General features: G+C 37.0%; 1 protein-coding gene and 1 long non-coding RNA gene across 3 annotated transcripts in view; both read right to left on the bottom strand.

Moving 5' to 3' along the window:
* Positions 1-3,942: 3,942 nt before the first annotated feature.
* LOC126811584 (uncharacterized) lies at positions 3,943-5,561 on the bottom strand. Its single transcript, XR_007675656.2, has 3 exons — positions 5,548-5,561; positions 4,693-4,737; positions 3,943-4,423 (listed from the first exon to the last, which is right to left on the bottom strand). It is a non-coding gene; the product is annotated as an uncharacterized LOC126811584 (long non-coding RNA).
* Positions 5,562-14,055: 8,494 nt separating this feature from the next.
* Positions 14,056-27,570, bottom strand: part of LOC126811572 (RYamide receptor) — a 265,432-nt gene continuing 251,917 nt past the window's right edge. For both annotated transcript variants that reach the window (XM_050537264.1, XM_050537265.1), the window contains one exon: positions 14,056-14,487. In XM_050537264.1, the coding sequence (XP_050393221.1) occupies positions 14,122-14,487 (366 nt within the window). In that variant the 3' untranslated portion in view covers positions 14,056-14,121. The remainder of the gene's footprint in view (positions 14,488-27,570) is intronic.

Raw genomic sequence — 27,570 nt, 5'->3', positions numbered from 1 at the left:
GGGATTTCAAACACCTTTCATGATTTATAAGGGCTATATGCGTGGGCCAGTCTATTCTAACCATGCTGGTATAATCAATCAATTGCTGGGCAGTCTGTTATATATAGCATAGTTCATCGTTAAGCACTTTGCCGTGATTACTATAAGCAGAGTTGTATCCCCTCAATTCTAGGTCAAGTAATAAATGGAGCTAGCAGATTATACAATTGTCATCGCGTGATTTACACCCTAGCCAAATGGTTGTAGTCAGCTCGAAAACTGCACAATCATATGTAGTGATGTCTGAAAATGTACATGTAATTGAATGAAATTCAATTTCCAATTTTGATGGAATTAGAGATTCTTGTCATATAGATTGTCAGATTACATGTATGATAAAGCAAAACACATCCGAAGAAAAAATCTAGGATCAGCTTTTTTTTTTGTTAGTCATCTCGATTAAATAAATGACATTTGAACATTATTAGTTATTAAGTTAGCTGCATGTCACGTTCGTGGAGATTGTGGGATTACGAAGACTGCCATATCGATTTCATGATATAATAACTCGGGTGATTTAATATATCACTAGGATTACAGAGTAAATCAAATAAAATGAAAATAAATATATTTAACTCTTGCTTCATATGATAAGGACCGAGGCCCATGGGCAACGCTGGTCTAGGGTCACGACCACCACTTCCACTCCAACTTATTAAAATTAAGTTCTTAAATATGAAATTGGCCACATAGCTTTATGTGGTCCGCTGTGGACATTCCACGCCAATTGAGGCGTGGGTATACCGCACAGAATGGCAGACGATGGTCATTACCCAAACTGAAAAGCGAACTATAGGTAGAAGATCAGCTATAACAACCGGGCGAAAAAATATATAGAATGGTAAGTATTGTAAGTGACGATCAGAGTCCATCATGACCTTTAAAATGCGTGGTGATTCCATTCGGATTACCGAAATATTGTTATCTGATACACCTGTGCCACGCAGACCAATCTGTATAAGATCACAAGTTTTCGAAGTGATTTAAATACCATCATCGTATATGCCAAATCAAAACAAACCGGCGTGGTAATTTCCGGATATTACTCTCAGAACATAAGACACGTCAAACTAACTTGGTACACAAAAAGCTTAATAATATTTTTAAAGATGCATTATATTATATAATAGATAAAAAATAGATACTGAAAAATGAAAATATTGAAAAGGTCATACATTGTTCTGAGCAAAGTTATGAATGTTTGATGTTTTGTCAAGATGTAGCTATTATCGTTGCAACGGTATAGTCTCGTTTATCCGTTTTATCGTTAATTTTTTTTAATCTTGCCGGTGTTCAAATCCACCTAGAGAGTTGATTTGATTGTAAGCTTGACTGTGAATAATTGTCTAAATAATAGTTTATACAAAATTTGAAGCCAAACTAAAGACATAATGCATCTTTTTATATAATTCTTGAAATTTAAATTAAATTATGAATATTGATCATACTTTGGATTACTATAAAAACTATAAGCCTATACTGTGGCAATATTTTATTGTTATCCCATTGTTATATAATTCAAAATTATTGAGATGATATCAGTTATCTTTTTATGGTTTAGATTAGAATAGTGACTTAGGGAGGCCTGTCATCATCCTACCTGATACAATCAACTCAGAAGAGACAGATATATCTTTCATTTAGTAATCGTTTTCTTTTGGGCGACAATTGCGGCCATTAATACCATTTTTCGTTATTTCGTTCCAAAAACATTATTGTGGTTAAACATTATAGCGTTTTTGTCACAAAACCAGACTCACGCGCGCTCAATAGCCATATGGGAAAACCGTGTTGCGGTGCCGACAAAATTATACAGGAGTTACGTCCCTTCCATAGTGCTATAGGGCGAGCGTGGTCGTCGGATTTTGTCCAAAAAAAAATTCTAAATTTAAAACAAAATAACACATTTGCCAAGAGGAACGTGGAAACACAAACCATGGTAGTAATGGTGATAATCGGCGGTCAATTGAAGATATTCGGTGGGTTTCCGTTTGAAACCTCGTAGAACGAAAATAGTACGATAGTACTATATGAATCAGGAACTTGACATGACATCATTGCGGCAGTCTTTGAATTGTGACGTGAAATAAGCCCGTAAAACGATGCACCATTGTCCAATGGGCGCTTGGAGAAGCGGTTCCTGGTTAAAAAGTGCTCAAGATTTGTTAAATAATTAGACAATACAGTTTGTTTGGAATGTTCTGTATAATTTCCGTTGTGAACAAATGATTTGAGAACAGTTTCAAGTCAAAATAATCATTTATGCTGCTATATAACCGAAAAATGATATAGACGTATTTTAATACTAGAAAGATGACAAATTCTTCCGGTATTTGCGTTGTGAACACATGATTTGAGAACAGTTTCAAGTCCAAATAATCATTTATGCTGCAATATAAGCGAAAAATGATATAGATGTATTTTAATACCAGAAAGATGACAAATTCTTCGGGTATCTGTTTTATTAATATTAATGCTACAAGGGTATATAAGGGGTTGTTTTATAGATAATATATCTGCAAACTAAAGTCCATGCATATTGTTTGTGGGACATTTCAAACCACTTAACAATACTCACTAGATATTTGCGAAAAGAAGGGATACAGATACTTATGATTTCACTATAATGGATTGCATAATATATTCATAGATAAAATGTGATTGCAGCTTGGGTAAGGAATTATTGTCTTGCAATGCAGATCTTTTTCTGCTGGTAGTAGATGTGTCACCTTTTTGTTTCGATCTCACGTGTGTATCCTGGGGGTGGCGGTGGGGGGAGGGGGATTAAATGGTCCAACACGTGCGCATTAGATCATAAGGTCTGACATTGAGTCAAGGAGTAATGACGCCTGTCCAATGGTTTTTAAGGATTTTCTCGGAGCAGGTTTTGTAATCATTTGTTTACAAAAGTGTTTAAAGGTCCATTGCTCCGTTAATTTCCAATCAATCTGGCCCCAAAAGATACTACACATAATTTATAATTATGGCATAATTCTATGATTTTAAACAATCCAAGGGTTACTCGAGACTTTACGTTGGTAACTTCCTGCCACCCGTGTACATCCATATCGCTTTGAAAATGTAGAATGCATTAAAAAGAAACTGTTTGGTGAGTATATTTATGGTTCATACTAAGTAGTTTGTGAGATAAACAATTATTTCCATACGAATTATGATAATATTTGTTGCAACTCATTCGTTTGAGGCTATTTTTACTTGCGCAAATCTTAAATGAATGGACCGACGTGGTTGCCGCTACAATATTGCAGCTACATCGATTCCGACACTATCGAACATAGTCAAATATTGATCAATTAATATTGTTTATTTATATTAATTTTTCATCTACCCACAGCTTTTAAAATCCGCATCTGGCTTTAAGTAGTGATCAGATACCTAACCACGTCTTGTTTTACTTCTGTATACAATTTTTAATAAATAAAAATTTCCTTTTTGAGTACAAGCGAAATTTAGAATTGTAATTTATTTTGTTTTTGCAAATCAGACGTGAAGTATATAACCACCTTACATGATTTGTAACTTTTCATGTGCGGGATGAGAAATAAATATGCATCCAGTATTTGATATATAAAATATATTTAATTGCGGCTTTATAGCACACGCCGAATTGGGATTTGTTATCTACATGGCGGAGACATTAACGTTTAATTTAGTTTACACCAGGCCATAACGGAAAGGATGCCAATGTGACGCTGCCAACATTTTTAAATGACAGTAAAAGGTTGATGTTTCCGAGGAAATAGCTTATGTCCCACGTTAACACAAGACTCAAACATTTTTTTTTATTATCAGTTCAACAGAGTTTTATCAAAACATGAGTACATATAGGTTATGATTTAAAATCTTAAAAAGTACTATTACATTCTCTGGTTGTTACCCCGACGTCCCTTTCATAATACAATAATATCCATTGATTTATTAAGGGAGACTTGAATACATAAATATAACAATACACTGTAATTTTTCTTTTGAAGAAAATGAAATAATGATTAGATTACGAAAACCCTTTTAAGTAAATAATTTTTAATTCCGTGATAGACGACGCACTTCAAAAGTCGAACACAATTACAATGCTGGTCTTGATCTTTATATTACAGGTTGTGCTTCATCTATTATTAGTTTGTCAATTTCTATGACAGAATGGTATTTATCAGGGACAGTAATCCAGTTCCTGCCACAAACATGATAATCATGCCTTGCATGTTCCACAAATTTGCAGCAGCACCACGAGGTTCGGAAAATGGTATAGATTCGTGACTGTGGCCTGCCTCGCTGTGATCATGAGCATGGCTCATAACTGTAGCCAGTGCGACACAGAGTAGCACAATCCTAAAGACTGGAACAAAGGTGAGGTCCATTATTACTACAATAAATAAAATATTTTAATTATTTACCATACTTTGAACGACGGAGTGCCCAGATTCTTTTCTAATGTTTCCTTTATACAGCTTATGAATTTTTAAAACTGGACGTATTTTTATTTCTTAATTCTGTTTCTGCGGAATTTATTTCTTCACCAAGGAACTTTGGTGCCATTACCAATAACACAGATACCAGCAGAAAATGGTATACTTAAGTTAATGTATTGCCCACCGTCTTTTGAAGAAAGCGTAACTATTAAAATTGACCCACCTGTCACACTTTCTGACACAAAATAACTCTGCTTTTATAATTGAGCTAAAAGAAATGAAATGAAATGGGGTTTAACATCCTACTGTTCTGCTCCTACGCCATGCAGTATGCCTTGAGGAAAATTTTGCCTGGACAGCGGTGCTATGGCCTACTCTTATTTCGAATTCCAACTGTCAAAGGTCCTTTTACACGCACGCGAATGTATACACTAAACTTCGGTTGTTCGTCTCATCCGAACTACTATACACTGTCCCTTGTCAGGACCTCCGTCCTACATCACTGACAAGGGGGAACCACGCCGGAAAATTCTGATGAACACGGGACCTCCAGGTTAGTGAGCCAACGTCCCACTCACGGAGTCATGGTGGCTACCCGAGCTAAAAGAGTGTTCAAACTTGGTATAGGTGTTTATTAAGTAAATGTATTCACCAAGTTCGATTATGATCATATATATATATATAATTGTTTGATTGGAACATGGTCCTCCTGCACTTACTATTTGATTCTAATTGGGCGAGACTGGGGAAACTCGATGTATAGTTAGTTTCATTGCACCAAAACCTCGACTAATTCCAATCATGAACATTTTCGGCTTAGACTAAGTATAGATAAGCAGTTTGACTGCTCGATGCTTTACAGAAAGATAACAGTGTGCCATCTATTGATGTCGCTGTTGATGTGGGGGACATCAGCCTAACTCCGGGCTCTTTATTAATATTAAAGGTAGAATTGTTTAATTATCATAGTCATATTCTTTCACCATTCTGATAATTATCTGGTTGACATTGTATTGATTTCAAAATAGTTTAAGTCAAGATACACGAAAAAAATGTGTGGGTAATATAATTATCTTACCTTGATTAAGCAATGATTTCTACTAGTTTATAAACATACTGTTTGTTTGTGATTTATACCCAAATTATGTCTACATCCTGGCGGTATTCAATGACATTGATCAATAAGGCCATATATTTACTAATTAAGTAATCAATTAGAAATCGCATTTCTTTATGCACATCAAATAATTCATCGATGATAGAACTTATTAATGGGTTTTTATAAAAGTATGAAACAAAATTAATAACCGTGACGTTACGTTGTGAAATAATGACGTTAAAGAGAGTTCGGATCTATTTTGCACTATGTTACTAATGATCTCCTCTTCGTTCGAATAGATTGGTGTAAAAAGTATAAAAAATGTAGAATCCTGATAGACGGTGACAAAGATCATGTGTTCCCTGAGGCCAATATCGTGTAATATGCAGTAATATGCTATTATTTTAAAATATCAGTCAACACAAGCTGATCCTAAGGTACTATTTCTATATAATAGGAAACTGAAGAAACCATTGAAAATTGATAAGAATCATCATAAACATAAGTATTATGTTATAATGAGAAATAACCATCAAAATGGGCTTAAAAAATATTCAAATTACAAAATTATAAAGCTTTTCTAACAAAAATGTCTATCAGCCTCTTTCTTGGTCAGTAACAGAAAGGTCGGTGTACTAAACAGCAAAGAAAAACCCACATCAGTACAATTTCAAAATCAGAGAGGCACTTTAATTAAATCATTCTAAAACGACTAAAAACGATTAATGCATCACAATTCCAAGACATTACGAGAAGGTTAAAGTCTGTACAGTCTATACAACAGTATCTGGTATGTCCACCGCGAGTGTCAATAACAGCAGCGTAGCGTCTGTACATGGAGTGGACCAGACGATTGATGAACACCATTGGCACCTGGAACCACACTCTCAGAAAAGCCTGGCGCAATCCATCGGCTGTGTTTGGTCTAAGTACGCCGTTATTAAGTCTCTTAATTTCAACACTGAGATGTTCACTCGGGTTTAAGTCTGGACTAAGGGCTGGCCAGTGCATAACGTTGACACCGTTCTACTGTAGAAAGTCGCGAGTAACTCTGGCGGTGTGGGTACGGGCGTTGTCATGCTGGAAAACGTTGTTTCGATGACGTGCGAAATGTGGTATGCCTGTTTCTTCAGTTCTGGTGATGTTGGGCAAACTGTAGACGTCGATGGGGAGGGGTGGGGATCGGTACACGGTAAGGTCTACGGCAATGAATGTTCTCTCTGGTGAGACGTCGGCGCACTGTATCGGTACTGATGGGTGTTCCCACTGTCTTGCACAACATGGCGGTCTTGTCTCCTTGTGCTAACCCCTGGTGAGCGTTGCTGAAGCCTGTAGATGGTCCGAACATTGACCTGGAAGTGATTGGCAACGGCTTGGGCAGTGTGGCCAGCGTCGAGTCTTCTAAGCGCCTGGTTCCTCCGAGCTGTCGTGAGTCGTGGCATGCTGCTGACGTTGTAGTGTGAATGATTCAACGGTATGGGGGTGCATTTTATAGGGCTGGTCCCGGTGAACAGCACGTGCAGCATGAGTTACATGAAAATCATGGAGAACGCATTACCATCTCAGAAGTCAGGTTGCGTTTTTGAAAACATTTCCTGGGTTCAGTTCTGTGTTTGGGACGGAGCCTTATTGCTCAGGTAAAGATGGAGATGTGGTCACAAATATACAATAAAAACATTTGGCAAGTTTTATGCAATGCGTCTATTCAGAGTAACATACCGACCTTAGGTTTCCTTTGCTGCTTAGTATATATAATTGAGATCAAATGAAAATATCAAATTTATAAATGCATCCTTTAGGAGAAAAATAAAAACACACCCTTATTTCAAAATAATTTAAAATGTTTTTTTTACAGAAACGTGATGTACAGTGATATAAATCTGTTGTCAATAAATATGGTTATGTTTGTTCGTATTAATCTCTATTTGTGCAGACACCATAAACCCTTTCGTTAATCAACAAGTCAGTGATTTAATGTTCTTTTCAAATGAAGAAGGTTAAAAAAAAACTTAGAATGGACTTAGTTATAATAGTTATAAGAGATAACATAATCCCGAAGACTAAAATTAAATACCACCCGACCGAACCTGATATAATCAACCACCGAGAACATTTTATGATTAGAATACGTCGACATAAATCTTATAACGGCGTCTGATATATTATTATTTCATTGTAATTTGAAAATAAATCTTATCGACGACTTACAGGAATTATTCCTATTAAAAGTTGCCATAATAGAAGGAGTAAAGCGCCTCCAAAGCTTGACATCCGGCCTCAGGTTATGCTCATGAAAACAGTGGGCATTAAGATATAAGTTTGATAATTATAGTAACTGAATTATCGTGTTAATAGCATCGATAGATAATAGCAAAACGGGGTTTTGGCATCTTGGAGGGAGAGAGAGAGAAATGGGTTTAAAGTCCACTCGACACAAACTAGGTAATTTCGGGACTAACATATGGTTTAGTTTTATTTCAATAATTCGCTTGCGCATAGGGGTCTTTAGCAGTGGGAGGAAACCGGAGGACCAGGAGAAAACCCACGAGGTTGGACAGGCGACCCTACTCCTTGTCACGTACAACCGGGGATTCGAAACCACGCCAGTTAACTCAATGACAAGCTTTATGATACAGCGCGCACGTGCTAACCATTTGGCCATCCAACCCCCTTTGACATCTTGATGTCCAAATGATATAAATGGATTAAAGTTATATGCATTAAGTTTTCCAATATTTCAACACAAAAGCCGAATAGGAAATATTCGACGTACACGATCATTGGAAAATGAGGGCTATACTATATACCGGAAAAGACCGGAAAACTACCGGAAAACACCATGTTATACTGAATACCGGAAAAACACTAAATACCGGAAAACACACTAAATACCGGAAACCACCCTAAATAGGTAACCCGGAGAAGGACTATACTATAAACCGGAAACTAACCCTAACCCTGACCCAGGCACACAGAGGACCAGGCTCCCGGTTACCTATTTAGGGTGCCAATCTCCGGGATACCTAGTTAGGGTATTTCCCGGTATTTAGCGTGTTTTCCGGTATGTAGTGTTTTTCCGGTGTTTTCCAGTATTCAGTATAAAATGGTGTTTTCCGGTATATAGTATTGCCGGGAAAATGACAAAAACACTTCCAATTCAGTACTTGAAAATACATGTAAGTTATAATTTTGTAATCGATGCAATTTAATAAAACACAGAAGAGGGCGTTAGAGCGCCAGCTACATAAAACAAATTGTGGAATTTCCATCGAGAACTACATCTGTTCTCTGCTGTATTTGTGGAGAGTAGACATTTTGGCAAGTACACATTGATCATCAATGTTTCGGCTTCAGACATTTCCACCGTAACATTTTGCCACCTATTAAATTGCAATTAATCGTAGAGAAGTTGCCCAAGCATTCACCGAAATAACAACCCTATTCAAAACTATATATTGACCGAAACCAAAAGTAATAGCCCCAATAACGTAGTACATTGTGCTGGTGACTATATCTCTAGTACAGTATAGTTAGTCGACAGTAAACGAAAACAGCCATTCATTCTTCCAGATCATATTAAAATATTGAATAATGGAATCCCTGGCATTACCTTAGGAGTATTATAGATTAGAACTCGTAAATAGGCTAAAACGGACCTAAACACACAGACTATAAGAAATCACACCAAAATCATAGGCGTAATATTTTGTGGGCTCAAAATATGAATGGATGGAGTAAGCTTCGACCTGCACGTTGAGCAAAAGGCAGAACTATCGGTGCCGGGATGTGGTCACGGTAGTACACACCAGTGACCCTTCCTTGAACAATATGCGAGTCCCTTCTGCCAGTCATGGTGATTCCTCCCCACACCATAAAAGACCCACGCCCGAATCTGTCTGACGTTAGCGTTAGCATGACGCTCATTTACACGCCTCCAAACGCGAGCACGCCTATCGGTGAAATTCAGAGTAATTCTGGACTCATCTGAGAACATTACACGCGCCCATCGTAGATTACCCCAATTTCTACGCTGCCTACACCATTGACGCCTGTTTGCCATGTGCTGGCGAGTTAATGGAGGCACAACACGCGGTCGTCGCACATGCAAATGAACTGCATATAGCCGATATCTAATTGTTTGGGGAGTAACTCGAATTCCTGTAACTTAGTACAAGTTTACAGAAAGCTGATTGGCCGTTTGTCCTCGATTTCGCAGGACCTGTGTACGAATGTAGTGGCTCTAAGGACGACCTGAACGACGTCTATCATCAGCATTCTGTGTTTGTTGTTACCGGTTCAACAGTCTGCTGATCACAACAATCGCTGTGTAGAACCCATTTGAAGCATGCCAATAGCACGTAAGCGTTCATCATGTTGAAGACGTCTCATTGCAAATTAAACGTAACACACTAAAGCAAAGATACGCTAAACAGTAAATCTTATGCAAGAACCGATAGGAAAGCAAACATGGATAGGATAAACCAGCACGCGGCAGTTTTCATCAACCCTTCCTTGAAGTGTCAAATTTGACAATGAACCCCTCCCACGTGTATGACGCTATTGCGTGTCGCACGTGCAGCTCAGTGGTTCTGTTGGGGCGATAAGTTCTTCATCAGTGAACATACTTTCAAAGCATGGCAAGTGTCCATGACTATTTATCATTAAAAAAAATTGCATTTCAATATACCCTACTTTTTTTTGAAGAGTATAGATCCAAAGGGTTTTTTATTTCCGCAGTAAATAAAATGGACAGTGTCTGCTGCGTTTACTGTCTTTTTTACCACCAGACGATCACTAACACTACGACTTGACCCGTGTAAAAAACACCCCGTCAAATTTCGCCGCATTGTCCCAATGGTCGAAATATTAACTATTTCAGGTTGTAGCTTGCTTTATGCGATAATATTAAACAACGTTGATTTTATTTTACATTGTAGTAGACCAAAAGTCACCCCACCCCCCACAGCAACGACTGTGACCTTTATTAGATATGTTTTGTAAACATTCATTGATATAGCACAGTTCAAAATGTGTTTTCAGAAGAGGGAACCATATAGAAGTACACTACACACTGGTCTTATTTCATCGAAGTCTCCATAATTAGTCTTCGTTCGGCACGAAAAGTGTAATATACGGTTAGCACGAGTTTGATATCCGTTTCCGACGGGTTGGTCATTTACATCTGCCACTTCCGCTCAAAGGTTTTAGATCACAAATTCTTTGCTTCAGTAACAATAATTGTCTATTAATCTCTCTGATATACCTATCCACCAGGCTCGGTTTTATTTATTGCCGTGTATAAAGAAAGTGATGATCCGGCTTAGTAGTCCATACTTTCCAATCAGTATTTTTTTTTTTTTTTTTTTTTTGTTATTCAATTTGTTTAGTCTCCAGGCATAAAAAAAACCCATCTCTTATCGCTAGGCGATTTGTTGTGTATAAATCATTGTTGTTCTAACAATTATTGAAAATAGGATGGGGGGGGGCAATGGTATGAACAAATACCGTTCAGTCGCGTCGAATCAAATGTTGCTGTTGAATCCTTCCCTCTTTTATAGGTTAGGAGATGATTTGTAAAATTCTAGAATACATTGGGATTTTTCTTGACATGGCTATTACGGGATATCATTTTTGCTGGTAATTTTGTTTTTGCCTGTTTGAAAGAGCATGAAATCTGAGTTGATAAAAAGGACATATAATTAGCTTGATTTCCTGATGATCCTTTCAAATTGCTCAGTACATAATCACTAATGGGTAGATCACATTGCCGTTAGTATTACATATTCCAGTTTATAAATATCGCATAAACATGGTAATGACATCTATTTAAAAACACACACAATTCCAAACCAAGAAACAAAGTTGCATTTTAGTTGATATTTTTCTCATGATTAAATTCATGATTCATATACGGAAAATCTTTAATAAAACACCGCTTGTCCCGAGGCAAACCGATGTTCACAAAGGGGTAGTTTATGGTATAGATGTCGTCCATTAGCGTCTGCTCAAGCTCGTCTGACATGTTGACGAAATTAATGGCGTTCTAATGAAAATGATGTCGACATAATTTATCGAAATTGGATATAAGGAACTGATTGAAGCATACTCAATAGTGTATCTAGAAATATTCCAGAAAGCGGTGGCGGTATAAATAAACGATTTGAATGGAATGGGGTTTAATGGCTCATCAACACACTAATTCGATCATTTTGGGACAAACATTTGTATTTTGCCAGATGGACGTTTGCCTATACTCTTCTCCGATTTCCCACAGGCAATAGATATTTTACGTGCATGTCAATATGCATTTGAATACACACTCCTGCCAAACAAAGGCCTGGCTTGTAGTGACTTCCGATTCAGGAAACCTGTTTTACTCAGCTATCGTAGCAATGATCTCTGTGTTAAAGTTATATTTGGAAAATGTTTAATTAGTTCTATCACATATGTGATAATGACTGACACCAATATTGTCCTTTAAACAAGCCAACAGTGAGGCTGATGTCCCCTGCCGAAATCACAAAATAAATAGATGATACATATTAATTAATCGCACATTTATTTTTTTCAAAAGTATCGAGCAATCAAACTATACACTAAGTTTCACCACTCTCTGCTTAGCTTTAGCTGGAAATGTTAATCATTGAACTCAGTCAAGACATTCACCTAATGAACATCTTCATCAAGTTTAAACATTCTACCTCAATTAAAAGCAGAGTTGTTATGTTCCAAAGTCTTGACCAATCAAATTGCTTATCGCTCTGCATACCCTCAGCAGAAAATGTTTATTGTCGAACTTAGTCAAGGTATTGATGTAATAAAACTATACACCAAGTTATCTCACTCTAACTTAATTAGAACTAAGGTTATCGTGTCCCAAAGCATCAACGAAACAAATTGCTTATCTCTGCTTACCAAAAGCAGAACATGCTCATCTTCAAAAGTCGGGGGCCAAAAAAAATAACCGTTGTAGTAAGATATAAATTAAACGCCTACAAATCAAAAGCATATTTACGACTACACTTCATTAATTTTGGACAAAATAGTGTTAATTTGGGTTAATCTGAGTTATTGGACAAGCTCTAAATAAATAATAGTTCAAATGAATTCAATCATTTTGAATTTTTTTTAACCAAATCAAAGATGTCTGGTCTTTTTAGTTAAGGAGATTAAGTCACCGGATTTCACCATTTCATAATATATAGATTCTCTAAGTGACGAGGGGCTCATCGTGGATTGTCCAAAGTTATTGTTGTTCTCCGATCAGGATCAGTTCCAACGTCCCATTCTTTAAAAACAATCATGTTCTTTAAACCTTATCCAATATTATTGCTATTGACGTTTTAAAGTCTCATAATCATGCCGTCTCCAGAAAACTGTCGAAACTCTTACAATAAGTAAATACAACGTTGAAATACCTAATCCATTATCTATATCCTTCACCTATAGGGGGTTGGCGAGTCTAATGATCTAACGTGTGCGCTTTAGATTATAAGGTATATCATTGAGTCAAGTGGGGTGGTCTGGATGCCACACTTGTACTTGTGGATTGGGGTCGAGTGTTCAACCTAAAAGACGATTTGAAACATATTATTCGAATCCTGTTGATGGGTGTCTGTTAAGTAGTGCTGCCTTACCACTTACTGGATTTCACCATAAATGGGATGGTTAATGCTTATTTAGATTTGTCCACCCCAACAGCCACCCTAGCTGATTATTTGAAGGCTTACACGGACATGACCAAACTCCAGTCTATCGTTGGGCACACTTATTTTTCCCTTGGGGTTTTCGTTTTGAGGAAAGCCACATCGTTCTCTATCACTGGTTTCGTTTAGCTGTGTTTTGCTTCGGTTACGTTATAATAACGGTTCATTTAACATTTCAATTAGACTGTAAATGGCAGGGGATTATTTATCTGGTGTATGCAGGTTTAAAGAACATTTAAATATTCGCCGACGTTAAATATTTCTAAGCTAGGCTACAGTTTAGCATTTGAGCGTTATTTTAATGGAAATATATAACAACAGAAGGTTGTCACGAAGAACAAATTGAAATGAAATGAAATGGGGTTTAATGCCATACTCTTCTACTCCGACTGGGCTAATGATGTCGGGAATACGCCATACAGTGTGTTATGTGAAATCTTTTACGTGCACGCCAATGTGTAAATGGGATCTCTATTTTTCTTCTCATCCGAATGACTATACGTTGTCTCCTCCAGCGCCCTGCAACTCTGCCACGCAGGGATCGAACACGGGACCTCCAGGTTAGCGAACCAATGTCCAGCTCACTGAGCCACCAAATAATTGCAAGTGTTTTATAAATATTAGCAATATAATGTTTGTTGTCATGCTTTTCAGTTCACACCACATCAGATAAAGGTAATTATTGTACGTAAATATTTTCTCAAATTAAATAATAAATGTGTGACCCCCCTTCCGTTGAAATGATATATATATATTTTTTAACATTTAGGTTAATGAGCACAATTTTATTTTGTTTAAATAAACATAATTAAACAGCCGGCTAAGGAATTAAACAATTATTTTCAATTCACATAAAATCTTCTTTTGGGTTGAAAGAAGTGGCACAAGTTTCTGATGCATGTCTTGTGTTAACACTCAATTCCGTAAATGATTTATCCGGTCCAAACATATTTTTATCATCCTTTGAACCACATCGTATCACAAAAGTTAATATGCCCCTAAAACCTTGTCGAAATCTCGAGTTCATCCACCAGTAAACGAATGGATTGTAAGAGCAACTGCTCATGGCCAGCCAGTGGGCGAAAACCCATACATACCGCGTGTGATCTACATCATAGATACTGGGGTGCACATCACCAACTATTGTTGTTACGTGTAATGGCAACCAACAAATAGCATAAATCCCAACTACAGCTATCATCATCAAAACAGCCTAAAATATAAAAGGAAGCATGTTTTAAAGTGGTTAAATTCTATGAAAAGCAAACTAAATAGAACTATATGGACTGGGAATCAAGCATGGCGTCATCTTTGAATTGTGTCGTCAAATCAATAATCGAAGTCCGCCGACTGATGCGTAATTGTGCAAGGAACAAGCAAGCCAGGTTTCTTGTCCATTGGTGGAGTCTTAAGCCCTTTTATCGAAGAGGTCGCCTGTTGAAGATGGAAGAACAAGAATGTGAATAGCCCCCAAAACCCTACGTGAGAGGGAGGGAGAGAGAAATGGGGTTCAACACCCACACAAACTAGGCCATTTCGGGACTAATATATGGTTCAATTTTATTTCAATAATTCGCTTGTGCGTACGGATCTCTAGCAGTGGGGGGGGGGGAACCGGAGGACCCGAAGAAAACCCCACGAGGTTGGACAAACGACCCCAGTCCTTGTCACGTACAACCGGGGAATGACAGACCTTATTATAAAACGCGCCTCGCTAACCATTTGCCCCCCTCCCCATTTCGTAATAAAGCCGTACTGTTTTGTAGTTAAACTCTTCGTGCAACTTCTTATGCCTAGGTCATTTACACACAACCTGCAGGTATACCATTGTCAAATATTACGAATTATGAACGTTGCCACGAAGATCCGACCAAATGGCCATACGGCATGCTAACATTAATAGCAATACAGCTGGAATTCGCATTCTAGATAGATCGTGTATGATTGTATTAAACACCAATAGGGGGAATAATCAATTTGTCATTCATGGCATGTTACAGTCATCTCCTTATTAAATGGGATTTAACAAGGAGCATAAGACCCACAGCATAATTATGCCAACAAAAGAACCATTTTATTTCATGCGTCTGTTTTTGATTTGACATATGTACTACTAGTTGAAAGACAATATTAATAACTGAGAGATCCCCTCAATATTGAAGTATTGAATTTGGATCTAACGACAAAAATTTTAAAATGTCAAATATTGTCTTCCTGGAGTTAATATTACATTTTCGAAATTCGATGCGTTATTAATTATTCTTTAAAGCTACTAGGTAATTCTACCCCCCCCCCCACCCATGCTGAACTTTAAATATGGTGATCTTTCAACATTATGAATGGTACTTTTTCATTTTTGATAAAAAGTCAGCCGATTTAATAATATTAATAAACGAGTAGGTTTATTGTCTAAGAAAGATATATAGCCTATCATTACCGGAAAGTATTTACTTATTAAACCCTTTATGATGTCACCTAGATCTCCTTTTAATTGAATTTATTTGCATAAGGACCACCCAAGGTACATTTACGTTACATATTCTGTGAAAACCTTCAACTGGTTCAGAATTATTTTCACTTAATATAATGACTACGACGAGAGTGGTATAAGTACCACTATACTAAAACACGAGTTAAAAATCATGGTGCATTTTGTCATTAAGAGTTGTGGGTTAAATACGTGTATCTGTTAAGCTGTTATTGATTTTGGAATTAGAGGAATGGGACATTAAGAAAAAAGACGAATTGCTTCATAATTACCAAACATAATACAGGAAGTGTGGAAATATCTACGACTTTTAACATTTATTGATAACCAATAAAACCTCCAAAGACCCTAGCACCTTCGCGTCTTTACAAAGTAGCAGTGGAATTAGAAAAGTAGCGATATATACAATTCTATTATGAAATTACTCAGAAGCTAACCTTGCTTGTTAACGATCTATTCCTATCTTAATAAAGAAACCTTTATATATTGTTGAAAGGGGCACCCATGCGTTCTACCCATTTCTCATTTGAATGTAAATGCATTGGTATTGTAATTTCTTTGTCTTGTTCCAACGATTATTAGATAGTTATAACATATTATCACTTCGTTTGTTATTTGGTAGGCGAAGTTTCAAGCCTGATCACTAAGGACATGATTCAACGGAACTATGGTTGTCTGGTCGTTGAATTCATGTACTTATGTCTTCAGCATGTACCACTTTAGCTAGAAACGACACTGTTATCTAAGCAAAGTAATTCCCTCTACCTTACATAATTAATTATCATAAATGTCGAATTGTCTAAAACCTAAATGTAATGTATTGGGCGTTAAATTTGAATTCAGCATATATTACATGTTTAAAATATATTGCTATAAATGCAGAGTTCATGCCTTTAAGCAGTATTTACCTACAATTAGTTCTCGTTTGTACAAGATAGGAAAAATGGCAGTTCACAATCTTCTTCATTAAGGTTATGTCTAATTTGTCACTTTGTGTCACTTTTGGGCTTTTAATTTGTAACCAATATGTCTATTTGTAAAGCTCTTAATGGCCTGTGAGAGCAGACATGATCAATATTATAAGTTAGTTTGATTGCCACCCGTTTAGCAGCATAGCATAGACAGGGTTTATCCCTTGCTAAATAAATATTGACAAAAATAAGTGTCGCACATTTACTTCCTTATGTTTCGTAACATTTACAGATTTGTGAAAATATTTCACTATCACCGTTTTTTCACTTTTCGACTTAAAATGTTTACCGTCTGAGAAGAATAATAGATATGCCCCTATATATCCAATCATTTTTGTAATATAAGTAATAGGAATGAGTTAGTATACAAAACCAGCGAAATCAGGACATGTACAGTTCTGTCTTTTTTAAATGTATATATAAAGAGTTTGTTTCTGTAAACCTGTGGTAAATCTTACTATATAAAATTAAAGCAATATAGAAGACACCGGGTTGAAGCGCGTTCTATTTAATCCATCGAATCCGATTTACAATATACATGTATACCCTAACCCTAGGGGATATTGAAATGCAAATACCTATGCAAGTTGTGATATGATAAATAGTCATGGACATTTGACATGCTTTGAGAGTATGGTCACAGATGAAGAACTTATCGCCCCAACAGAACCACTGAGCTGCATGTGCGACACGCAATAGCGCCATACACGTGGGAGGGGTTCATTGTCAAATTTGACACTTCAAGGAAAGGTTGATGAAAACTGCCGCTTGCTGGTTTATCATATCCATGTTTGCTTTCCTGTCGGTTCTTGCATTAAATTTACTGTTTAGCGTATCTTTTTTCTTTAGTGTATTACGTTTAATTTGATCGGGAGACATGTTCGTCAACGTCAATGACAACACTGCAAGAATTGGCCATGGCACTGCAAGAGTAGTGGGTCAGATTGCCACAAATCGTGATTGAACGGTTGATTAGGACCATGCCACGGCGAATTGCTGAATGTCTGAGGATTGCTGGAGCAATTATCTAAATGTACCAAATAACACACATAGTTTATGAATTATACGGTAGCCGCGGATGCTCGATGATTAAGGCACTAGCTCGATTCTGGTGTTGGCTGTGATCGTTCGACTGGATTTCTACAGCGTGCTTCCATCTCGCGTCAGTGGTGCATGACGTGTCGTTCGGATTTCTAATACAGGTTGGCGTGCACTTAAAAGAACTGTTGACAGTTGAAATTCGACAAAAGAGTAGGTCGTAGCACTACTGGATAAATCCCCCCCCCCCCCGCCACACACACAGCACATTGTATGGCGTATGCAAGTTTTCATCAGCCAAGTCAATGCAGAAAAGTAAGACGATAAACACCATTTCATTTCATATCATGAATTATACATATATTTTATTGTTAAATCTGAATTGTATTATCCACTTCCCATAAAAGAAAGTATTAATAATCGGTATATTGATCACCCAGACTGTTACATTTCAATTATCATTCGTCATGTCTACAAAAGGTATCAACTACTTATATTATATTTCGTAATCGGCAGTTCTTGATGTATACCTTTCCAAAGTAGAATCTACAACTTCTCTACAATGTTTTTAATAATCTGTCCAATCTTCGACAGCGTTGGTATTGTTTTGAACAAAAATTCAAAAAGCTTTGGAATTCATATGAAAATATCAAAACCTGCGAACTTTCGGGAAGAAAACTGTTTTAAAAAAATATTCTTTTTTTCTGCCTCTCCTTGGCGGTCTAACATCAACGATAATTAAGTTAGTGACTGTTTGACAGATGTGGGTCATCTTAATAACTTAATGATCACGACTTCGACTGAATAATTATAATTAATCATTTATCGTTGGGCAATAAGGTTCAAATATGTAAATCATCAGATTTTATTCATTTTGTGATATAATTATGACACCTATAAGTGCAAGTGTAAGCCCCCAAGAATTCTAGACAAAATTTCAAGCGATCTTTATACAGATAAAGTAACTAATCAAACCGGTTAATATAGATGAATATGTTGAATAATTAATATATGAACACCTTGACGTTCGGTATATTTTCAATTAATATATCCCAGATGGAATTAATATCACGTACACGTGTCTTGTCTTTTCTGCCTAATATTATCTATGTAAATAAATTTCGTAGCATAGAAATAAAATAAATTGAGATTTAACACCCTACTTTCGGGACCATCCGGAAGGTTGGATGGCCGAATGGTTAGCACGTGCGCGCTGTATCATAAGGTATTTCAATGAGTCCACGGGCGTGGTTTCGATTCCCCAGATGTACGTGACAAGGAGTAGGGTCGCCTGTCCCATCTCGTTGGTTTTCTCCGGGTCCTCCCACTGCTAGAGACCCCCTACGTCCCGAAATGACCTAGTCTGTGTCAAGTGGACGTTAAACCCCATCTCTCCCATTTAACAAAATTGTTTTCAAAAGATTTAATAAACTTTAATACAGAGGAAAGAAAACTGTGATTTGCACTAAATTCTGAAATTCAATAAGGTTATTCCTATTACACAATTCCAATAACTCTTTCGCACTTAATACTCCGATCTAGGTAGACAAGCTTCGATTTGCTTTGTTTTCATGAAGTGTGAGATTACGTCGCGATCTGTGATGGTCTTTTTTTTTTTGGATAAGGTGCTTTATCTTAAAGTTTAAACAAATCACCCATACCTTTAATACGAATATCAAATCCTTTAATTGTTGGCGGACCCAGGTGATGACAATATATTAATGTGGGCGTATAAAACATTTTATTTTATGATCAGTAGTGGAATACCGCGTTTTATCAGTGAAATAAAAGTGTTACCTAAAATGATTGAAAAATCATAAAATAAATAGAACATTTGTCGTTATGTCGTGAATAACATATTTTATTTCATCTCTAAGCAAGAAAACGTTTATACGCCCACAAATTTGACATGGATCGCATTTATCGATAGAGCATCTATAGGGCCATAACGCTGTATTTTATTGCCTGTTAACCCTACTGTTGACCAATCATAAATTGGAACGGGAATCGTCAGTCTGTCCAGCAGTGTTTGCCTTAACTTTATTTAAGGGTTTACTCCTTTAGTGACATTCAAAGGGAACTTTAAGCTAGAAATACCCACTTACTTTAAGTGGCTTATGGGAGGGGGGGAGGTACCTTACATTTCACCGACATGGTTACTTGCATAGACAATTCATATTTCATGTGACATATTAGTTCATAAAACTAGTATTATACAATGTTTTGGGATTATTTCTCCTTATTGTTAATTTTCATTTTTGAGTGAAGTCTATATCACTACAGGCCCGGGACTGTGCAGTGCAGTGGACGCTTACGGCTAGCCCCCGGGTCCATTCACTTAATCTTTTATGTGCGTTTGTTTGTGATTTATGCGTTTTGTTTCTTGTCCGTAAATTTGTGTTGTGTAAATGTTATGTGTGTGATGTGGAAATGGAATTAAATGGGGTTTAATGTCATACTGTTCTGCTTCGACTTGGCTAATGAAGACGGGCATACACCATACAGTGTGCTGTGAGGGAAATTTTGCCTAGACAACGGCGCTACGGCCTACGCTTATATCGAATTCCAACTGGCAGAGGTCCTTTACGTGCATGCCAATGTGTACCTCGGTTTATCTTCCCATCCGAACGACTAGACAGCTGTCCATAAAAGGGCCTCAGGTCAGCACCACTGACAAGAGGAAACCACGCGGGAAAATCTCAATGAAATTTCTCGGCCAACACCGGGGTCGAACCTGCGACCAGTCTGCTACTCACTGAGCCACCGTGAGTCCCACATTTTTAACTGGAGTACACAATGTTACAGCAAACCCGTAAAGACGTATGGGGATTGAGACTGAAACAAAGACAGTGTCTTGTATTGCATGTGAATTATAGAGTCTACAAAATCCCAATAAAATGTTCCGAGGTCTCGAGTTCGATCCGGATGTTTGCCGACAAAGTTTCTAGAGTAGCTCAGCAAGTGAGGCGTTAGTGCACTAACCAGGAGGTAAAATGGTGTTAACAGAGAAAGATCACCAGCCTAGTTTGCTCTGGACTGTGGTGCAGGGCGGAGGGCCTGACTACTTCTAGTCGTTCGGGTGAGACGAAAAGCCAATGTAACGTGAAAACGTTTGCGTGTACCCATGTCCCTCATTAATTACACACTGCGTGATGTATGCCCGAGTTCGTTAGCACTGCTGGTGAAGATTCATTGCTATAATAAACTCTCCTCCCTTATCCCGTAAAGCCTATTGTTCAAAATTCCAGCTTATACTAATAGTCCGGGCAATATCTTTCTTTCAGGATTCTTATTTAGCCTGATTACAGTCGTGTAAGGCGAGTAATTAAATTAATGGAAAATGACCCGAACGCGCGTTCATGGCTAACGTAGTTATATATACATTCAATTGTAAATTATCACCGGTGGAGATCTATGTCATACCACTCTTTTCTCAACTCAAAAGTTTTCATTTTAAGTAGATTTGAAGACAGCTAAAGAATAAAATAGCGACAGATAAAGATTGCTTTTGGTCAAAAATATCAATAAAATTCATTCTATAAATCTTGTATAACACATGCAAGTGAGTTAATTAATCCCCGCTGAAAATGTGCAATTAAAGAGACAACTGTGATCGGCTTCAATCTGATTCGGTTAAAATCTGCATTCTTATCAAGAGTGTGTTGTTGTTACTATTGGCATTTTGTCTACATTATGCCACATCAGCTATGGGTATATAGAATGATAGGAATTCGATTAATACATGTACATGTAAAACATATTTAAGTGATCACCCTCTTTGTGTTATTACGAACCATATAGGCCAGTTGTAATTGAGAAACCCAATAATTTAGCATTTTCAGACAGGATGGAGTCGGGGGTAAACATATATTTAAAAGCTATTGAGAACTTCAAAGACAATTGAGAAAATGTCCAGACACACTACATGCATGAAGAGTACTTAACAAGACGAACAACATGTATTTTCTGTGACGAAATTAAACGATACGTTTTACTTCCCCTCCAAAACTTGACAACTGTAAGTGCATTTAGATTAAAAGAACAGCGTTCCCTTTCTTTAATGTAGTTAACCCACATTCCTTGAAAGCAAGTTTTGTCGACACTGGTATTAAAAGGATTTGGAGTCACAGTGACTCATTGGGTAAGACACTGGCTCGCTAACCAGGATGTCTAGGGTTTGAATCCACTTTTGGTCGAGAAAGTTTGAACCGTGGTTTCTCCCTGTCAGTAGTGCAAGCAAATAACATCGTCTAGTCGCTCGGATGAAACAAAGAGTTGGGGCACGACTACATGGTAAAAGAGACCTTGACAGTTGCAATTCAATTACTGTCCGGGCAACATTTTCATCATAGCTCACTGTATGGCGTATGTCCTTCAATAGACCGGTAGGTGCGGACAAATAGGACGTTAAACCCCATTGCATTCATTTCATTAAAATATCAATAAAACAACCAGACGAAAATCGCAATTATATCGTTTATAATAATTATAGACTGTCGGTGTTGCGTATTTATTTTTTTACATCTAGTCAAAAGATCTTGGCTCTAAGAAATCCACGAAAAATGGTTATTTTATTCTTGAGTGGTTATTTCATTTTCTTGTTACAGTGTGATAAAATAAATAGGTTGACAAAAACATATGGGCGTTTTATATAGGACATCTATTGCCTTCAGTAAATTGAATCAAATATAAGCATTGTTTATCATTTAAAGCCTGCAGTATACTTAGGAAGGGAGCTGGGTTCAGGTTGTTTCGAAAATCGCGTACAAAATTTCTACTATGCTAGATGAGTGGACATCAACTTTCGTGCATAAGTCGACCATCTTCAGGGGGTGTTCTTAAGGGAGGAAGGAAGGGGCGGGGGTCTTCTTAAGCAGTATTTTTGGCGACATCTGAAGTTGGTCTACTTATGCACGAAAGTTGATTGTTGTATCGGACACCGCTATCCACTCATCTAGCATAGTAGACATTTTGTACTCGATTTTCAAAATAACACGAACCTAGCTCCATTACTAACTATTTTCTTTATACGTGTCAAATACTTCTGAGTCTGGTTTACGTCAATTCTGGTTCTGACGCTGGTTCAGGTCTTATGTTTTATATATGATGGTCAGCGTCTAAATTTTATATTTTCTAGTTTACCAAGAAAATCATGGTGACTATATTAGCAGTGATTTTCATCCAAACTGCCATCAGTTAAAAACTGTATTAACTCTTCTATGTCTTCGTTTATATTAGAAGATAAACAGAATTTCAACTGAAAAATACAACTATCAAAAAAAGAGAAATATTGTTGATATTAAGGATTTATTTTCACTTCCATGGATATTCACCCACACACTTATCTTATTTTAACCAAATAAAATACAAAATTAAATTATTAAAGAGGGGTTGGGTGGACGAATGGTTACCGCGTGCGCGTTGCATCATAAGGGCTGGATAGGTTTCGATTCTCTACTTGTGCATGACAAATATTAGAGTCGCCTGCCCAACCTCGTGGGTTTTCCCCGTGTCCTCCGGTTTCTCCCCACTGCTAAAGATCCCTACGAAAGCGATTGATTGAAATAAAAATTGAACCATACGTTAGTCCCGAAATGACATAGTTTATTACAAATGGACATTAAGCCCCATCCCTCTCTCTCTCTCTTGGATATGCAACCCAAAGACCCAAATGATCAAATATATTGTATTGAACATCGTGAACACTTTATTTATAAGCTGTCCGTGAATTTGTCTCAAACTTTCGGATACTGGGTTGAACATTTTGACAGGTTCAATCGATTGGTCATACACCTTGATTTAATCTTGGTTAAAATAAAATAAGTGACCCTAACCACGAAAGTTTTGCATGTAAATTGGTAGACCTAATAAAATAATAACTTTAATCAATTCTCGTCTGCTATCAAATAGCAATCTTCTTCAAAATCATGCGCAATAAACCGACCCAATCCGGAAACCTAGCCAGAACCGAGATAATTGTCGATGGCTGTAGACAAAAGTTAACAACCCTATTAAAAGGTTCCACACAGATTAGAATAATAACAGCTATACATGCATTACCAGATTTATTTGGGGATCCCCTTTGACGCTTAATAGATTCTTATATTGCTATCATTTCAAACATTAAAAAACCCTGATTACACTGTTTTTGTACCAATTTATCATATTCAATTGACACTTAAATCAATCACTGTGGAGCAGTGCACTTGAAATTAAACGCGGTCCATCAATTACTTCTGATGCTAATATTCAGTGTCAAACAGCTTATTAATCCATTGGAATTAACCTTTCCATCAGATTTTGATAAAACGGGTGGATATGGCGCATAGTGAAAGCTTACTGTGATGAGTTTGAAGTTAAATGTGATTCGTAAATTATTATCGAAACTAAGAGTTTTGTTCACTAGCGTATTTTCGTCTTTCCTGCCTGTCCTTAGGTAAATTCCGTAAGTTTAATGCGTTTCATAAATTATTATCGAAACTAAAGAGTTTTATTCATTAGCTTATTTTTGCCTGTCCTGTCTGACCGTCCGTGATTTTTTTCGGTTTCGACTTTAGGCCGAGTGATTGCTTCTGGAACCTAAAGAGTGTAAAAGCCCTACAGATAAAAGGTTTTAAGACTTCGATGATTATCAATAATCAGTCTCAATTTCCAAACAGAGTTAGTGTACACATTCCAAATGTCAGAGATATGGTTATTATTTCTAGTGACATCCCTTCAATCAATTATTTGATGTGATTTTGTTCCCACCAACACTTTATGGTTCTAGTTGTTAGTGGTTCTATAATTGACATTGTCGTATACAACAAAAATATGCTATCAGATTGCTCAGAATGGTTTAAATAAAGAGGCTTGTAATGCAGTAAAGTTGATTAGTCCAGTAGGAGTGGACAGGTACAGAGAATTTTTAATGAATGTGGTCAAGGGAGTTTATCCAACCGCGAGCCCAAAACTTTATTTTGAATTCCTGCATCCCTGAAAAGCGTTTTGGGATGTGCTACCAGATGGACTAACACGGCGAAAAGCACTTCGTGTACTAAGGAGAAAATATTCAGATGACTATCGACTCAACTAATTACGATTCATAATCTGATACCCATCAACTGTGACAGCAATAGAATTGTTTCCCCGAGGAAGGAGGTTGAATGTTTCATAATGGCAAGATTCAAGTAAGAAAGACAGAGCACTGTTTTTCTAATTTGATTTTTCAGAATTGTTCTTGATTGTATCAACTTGTGAAATCTTTTTTTGGAAAATCACAGTGTAATAAACTATAGTAATTGTTATTCATCAATAGTGTTTAATTGATTATGTTTAAAAAATTAAATTAATCGTCATTTGCTTCCACTGGATAGTGCTTGTAATATGTCTTATGTAATGTTTTTGGGGTTGCTGTGTTCAATTCCGACCTAAAGAATTATTTTGAATAGCGACGACGGCGTAAATTTAAAACGGCAGTCAAAACAGAGTCCAAAATGTCGATTTGTTTCTTGTGGATATTGATCGTAAATAAGTTTTCAGGGTTAATAGATTTAATTTTGGGTTCAAAAATTAATTTCAGAAATACAACCATCTGTTTAACGTTCTATTGTCTGAGTGCACTTCCTCTTAATTTCGTATGTTTTTGCACTATCGTCAGCGGAGTTAAGGATATAGTGATGAATTTTCGTTCTAATGTTGATTCAGGAATAGCAATATGTTATCGGTTTATACAGCTTTTGGGGTATCATCCAGGGATGGATCGAGAAATATCCCGCGAATGTAGTAGGCCCAGGGTCCCTAAAATTGTTAATGTTCTCAAGTTGTTTAAGGTGCTCTGTTCAATAATTTTTTGACCTTTTAGTATTGATGAATTGGAAAGATTGTTACCAGCTAAGTTGGTGTATAAATCTAGAAACTTCAGGGCATACACAAGAAAACATCATTCACAGTCAGATTTTTAAAAACATTTTCTCGCCAGGGTAGAGGGAATCCCGCCGACCCCCCCTACCCCATTTCTGGAAAGCCTATATATTCAGTATGCCAGTTAACTTAACTATAATTACTGACATATTTCAAAGTGATCAAAGTAGAATCCAATGCTGTCCTTAAACGGGCTAATGTTAGAGGGGATTGGACACTATCCGTGTATTTGTAATGTCTCTAGACCTACTGACGATCTATCGAAGAATATTTATCGTGACGTCACAGGCAGTCACGATACACAACCCCAGCACTCTTTAGCCAACACCATTTGTTTGTTAAAGTTTCGATAACATAATTTATCGATTGCAAATCACACCTCTCTAAGCAGAGCACAAATAATATGGCTGGAAATGAATTTCATCACACAACGTAGACGTTCTGTCAAATACAGAAGCGGCGGAATTCACATAATGTGCATAGCACGTGACTCTACAGCTATCAGACAACTAGCAAACTGAACCCAATCCTATACAGTAAATAACACGAAATTAAACAAAAATTTTAATTAATCTTCATTTGTTTCTATTTGATATTGCTCGCAATATGTTTTATGTATATTTTGTTAATATCGACGATGGCGTAAATTTAAAACGGTAGTCAAAATAGAATCCAAAATGTCGATTTGTTTCTTGTCGATATTGATTGTAAAAAGTTATTTACTCTTTTAGTAAATGGATTTGGTTTTCATGAGTTATTCTAATTGCCAGAAATATTCCTACAAGGGAAAGTTTGCGTACATATCATTAGTCTCTCAAATCATAGATTTCGTGAATGCGAATTGCAAATATGTATTTGAAATATTTCTAGTTCAAACTATAATACTAACGTCTATTATACAGAGTCAAGAACATCTATTGAGGCGCCAATGAAACGGCACCACTGATTTTGATGACGAGACATAGTGTAGCTGAAATGTGACTTTTGAAATGACTGTTGGTTATAAATGATATTTCAAGAACTCGCGGAGGCCATAACAACTTTTCAGTGAAACTTAGGCCAAATGGGTACACATCAAAAGTCAGTAGTTCGGGAAGCTGGCAGCGTGCGGTCCTGTTGATGTTGCCCGACAATGTGTCAGTCTTATGGCTTCCAAAGCTTCGGGCAACGGCGCTACGGATAATACCCGTGCCCTCTTGTCAGTAGTGCAGAGCGGAGGACCTGACAAGGACATGTCTAGTCGTTCGGATGTGACGAAACATCGAGGCCCCGTATACACATTGGCGTGTACATAAAAGATCCCTTGGCAGTTGTAATTCTACATAAGAGTAGGCTGTGGTGCCGCTGTACGGGTAAAATGTCCCTCGTAGCACACTGCATGCCCATGTTCATTAGCCCAATCAGAGTAGAACAGGAGGACGTTAAACCACATTTCATTTAATTTATTTCAAACGAGATTTACAATTATCCCTTTATAAAAGAGTTAAGTTTTCATTGTGCAAGAGCTAAATCTTCCTATTTCAGGACTTTCTTTAGGCCTGAAATGTTATCTAAATTATTAATTAGACATTAATTAACTTCTCAAGACCACAATTAACTATCCATGTCATTGCTAGTCTGCGATGTTCATTGGATTAGGATCCGATTTGCTGCTCAACTTTCATTCATGATTTAATCATGAAATGGATAATCGAGACTATGTTTTTATCTTACCCACTTTCGTAATGGTGATCTAGGCTAGGCCGAAAAATCAATCGCTAAATTCTCGGTTTACAGTGGATCAATTTGACTGAAATTTTCAGCAAATTCCCTTTACATTACCTAGTTTTTAACTATTATAGTGAGAACTGCCAACTCTTTATCTAATCTCCCATAATGTTTCTTTAAACGATTTGAT

Source organism: Patella vulgata, chromosome 2, assembly GCF_932274485.2.
Source record: "Patella vulgata chromosome 2, xgPatVulg1.2, whole genome shotgun sequence".
Classification (NCBI taxonomy): Eukaryota; Metazoa; Mollusca; class Gastropoda; family Patellidae; genus Patella; species Patella vulgata.
The sequence above is the reverse complement of the archived record's forward strand: the minus strand, read 5'-3'. Positions and strand labels throughout refer to the sequence as shown.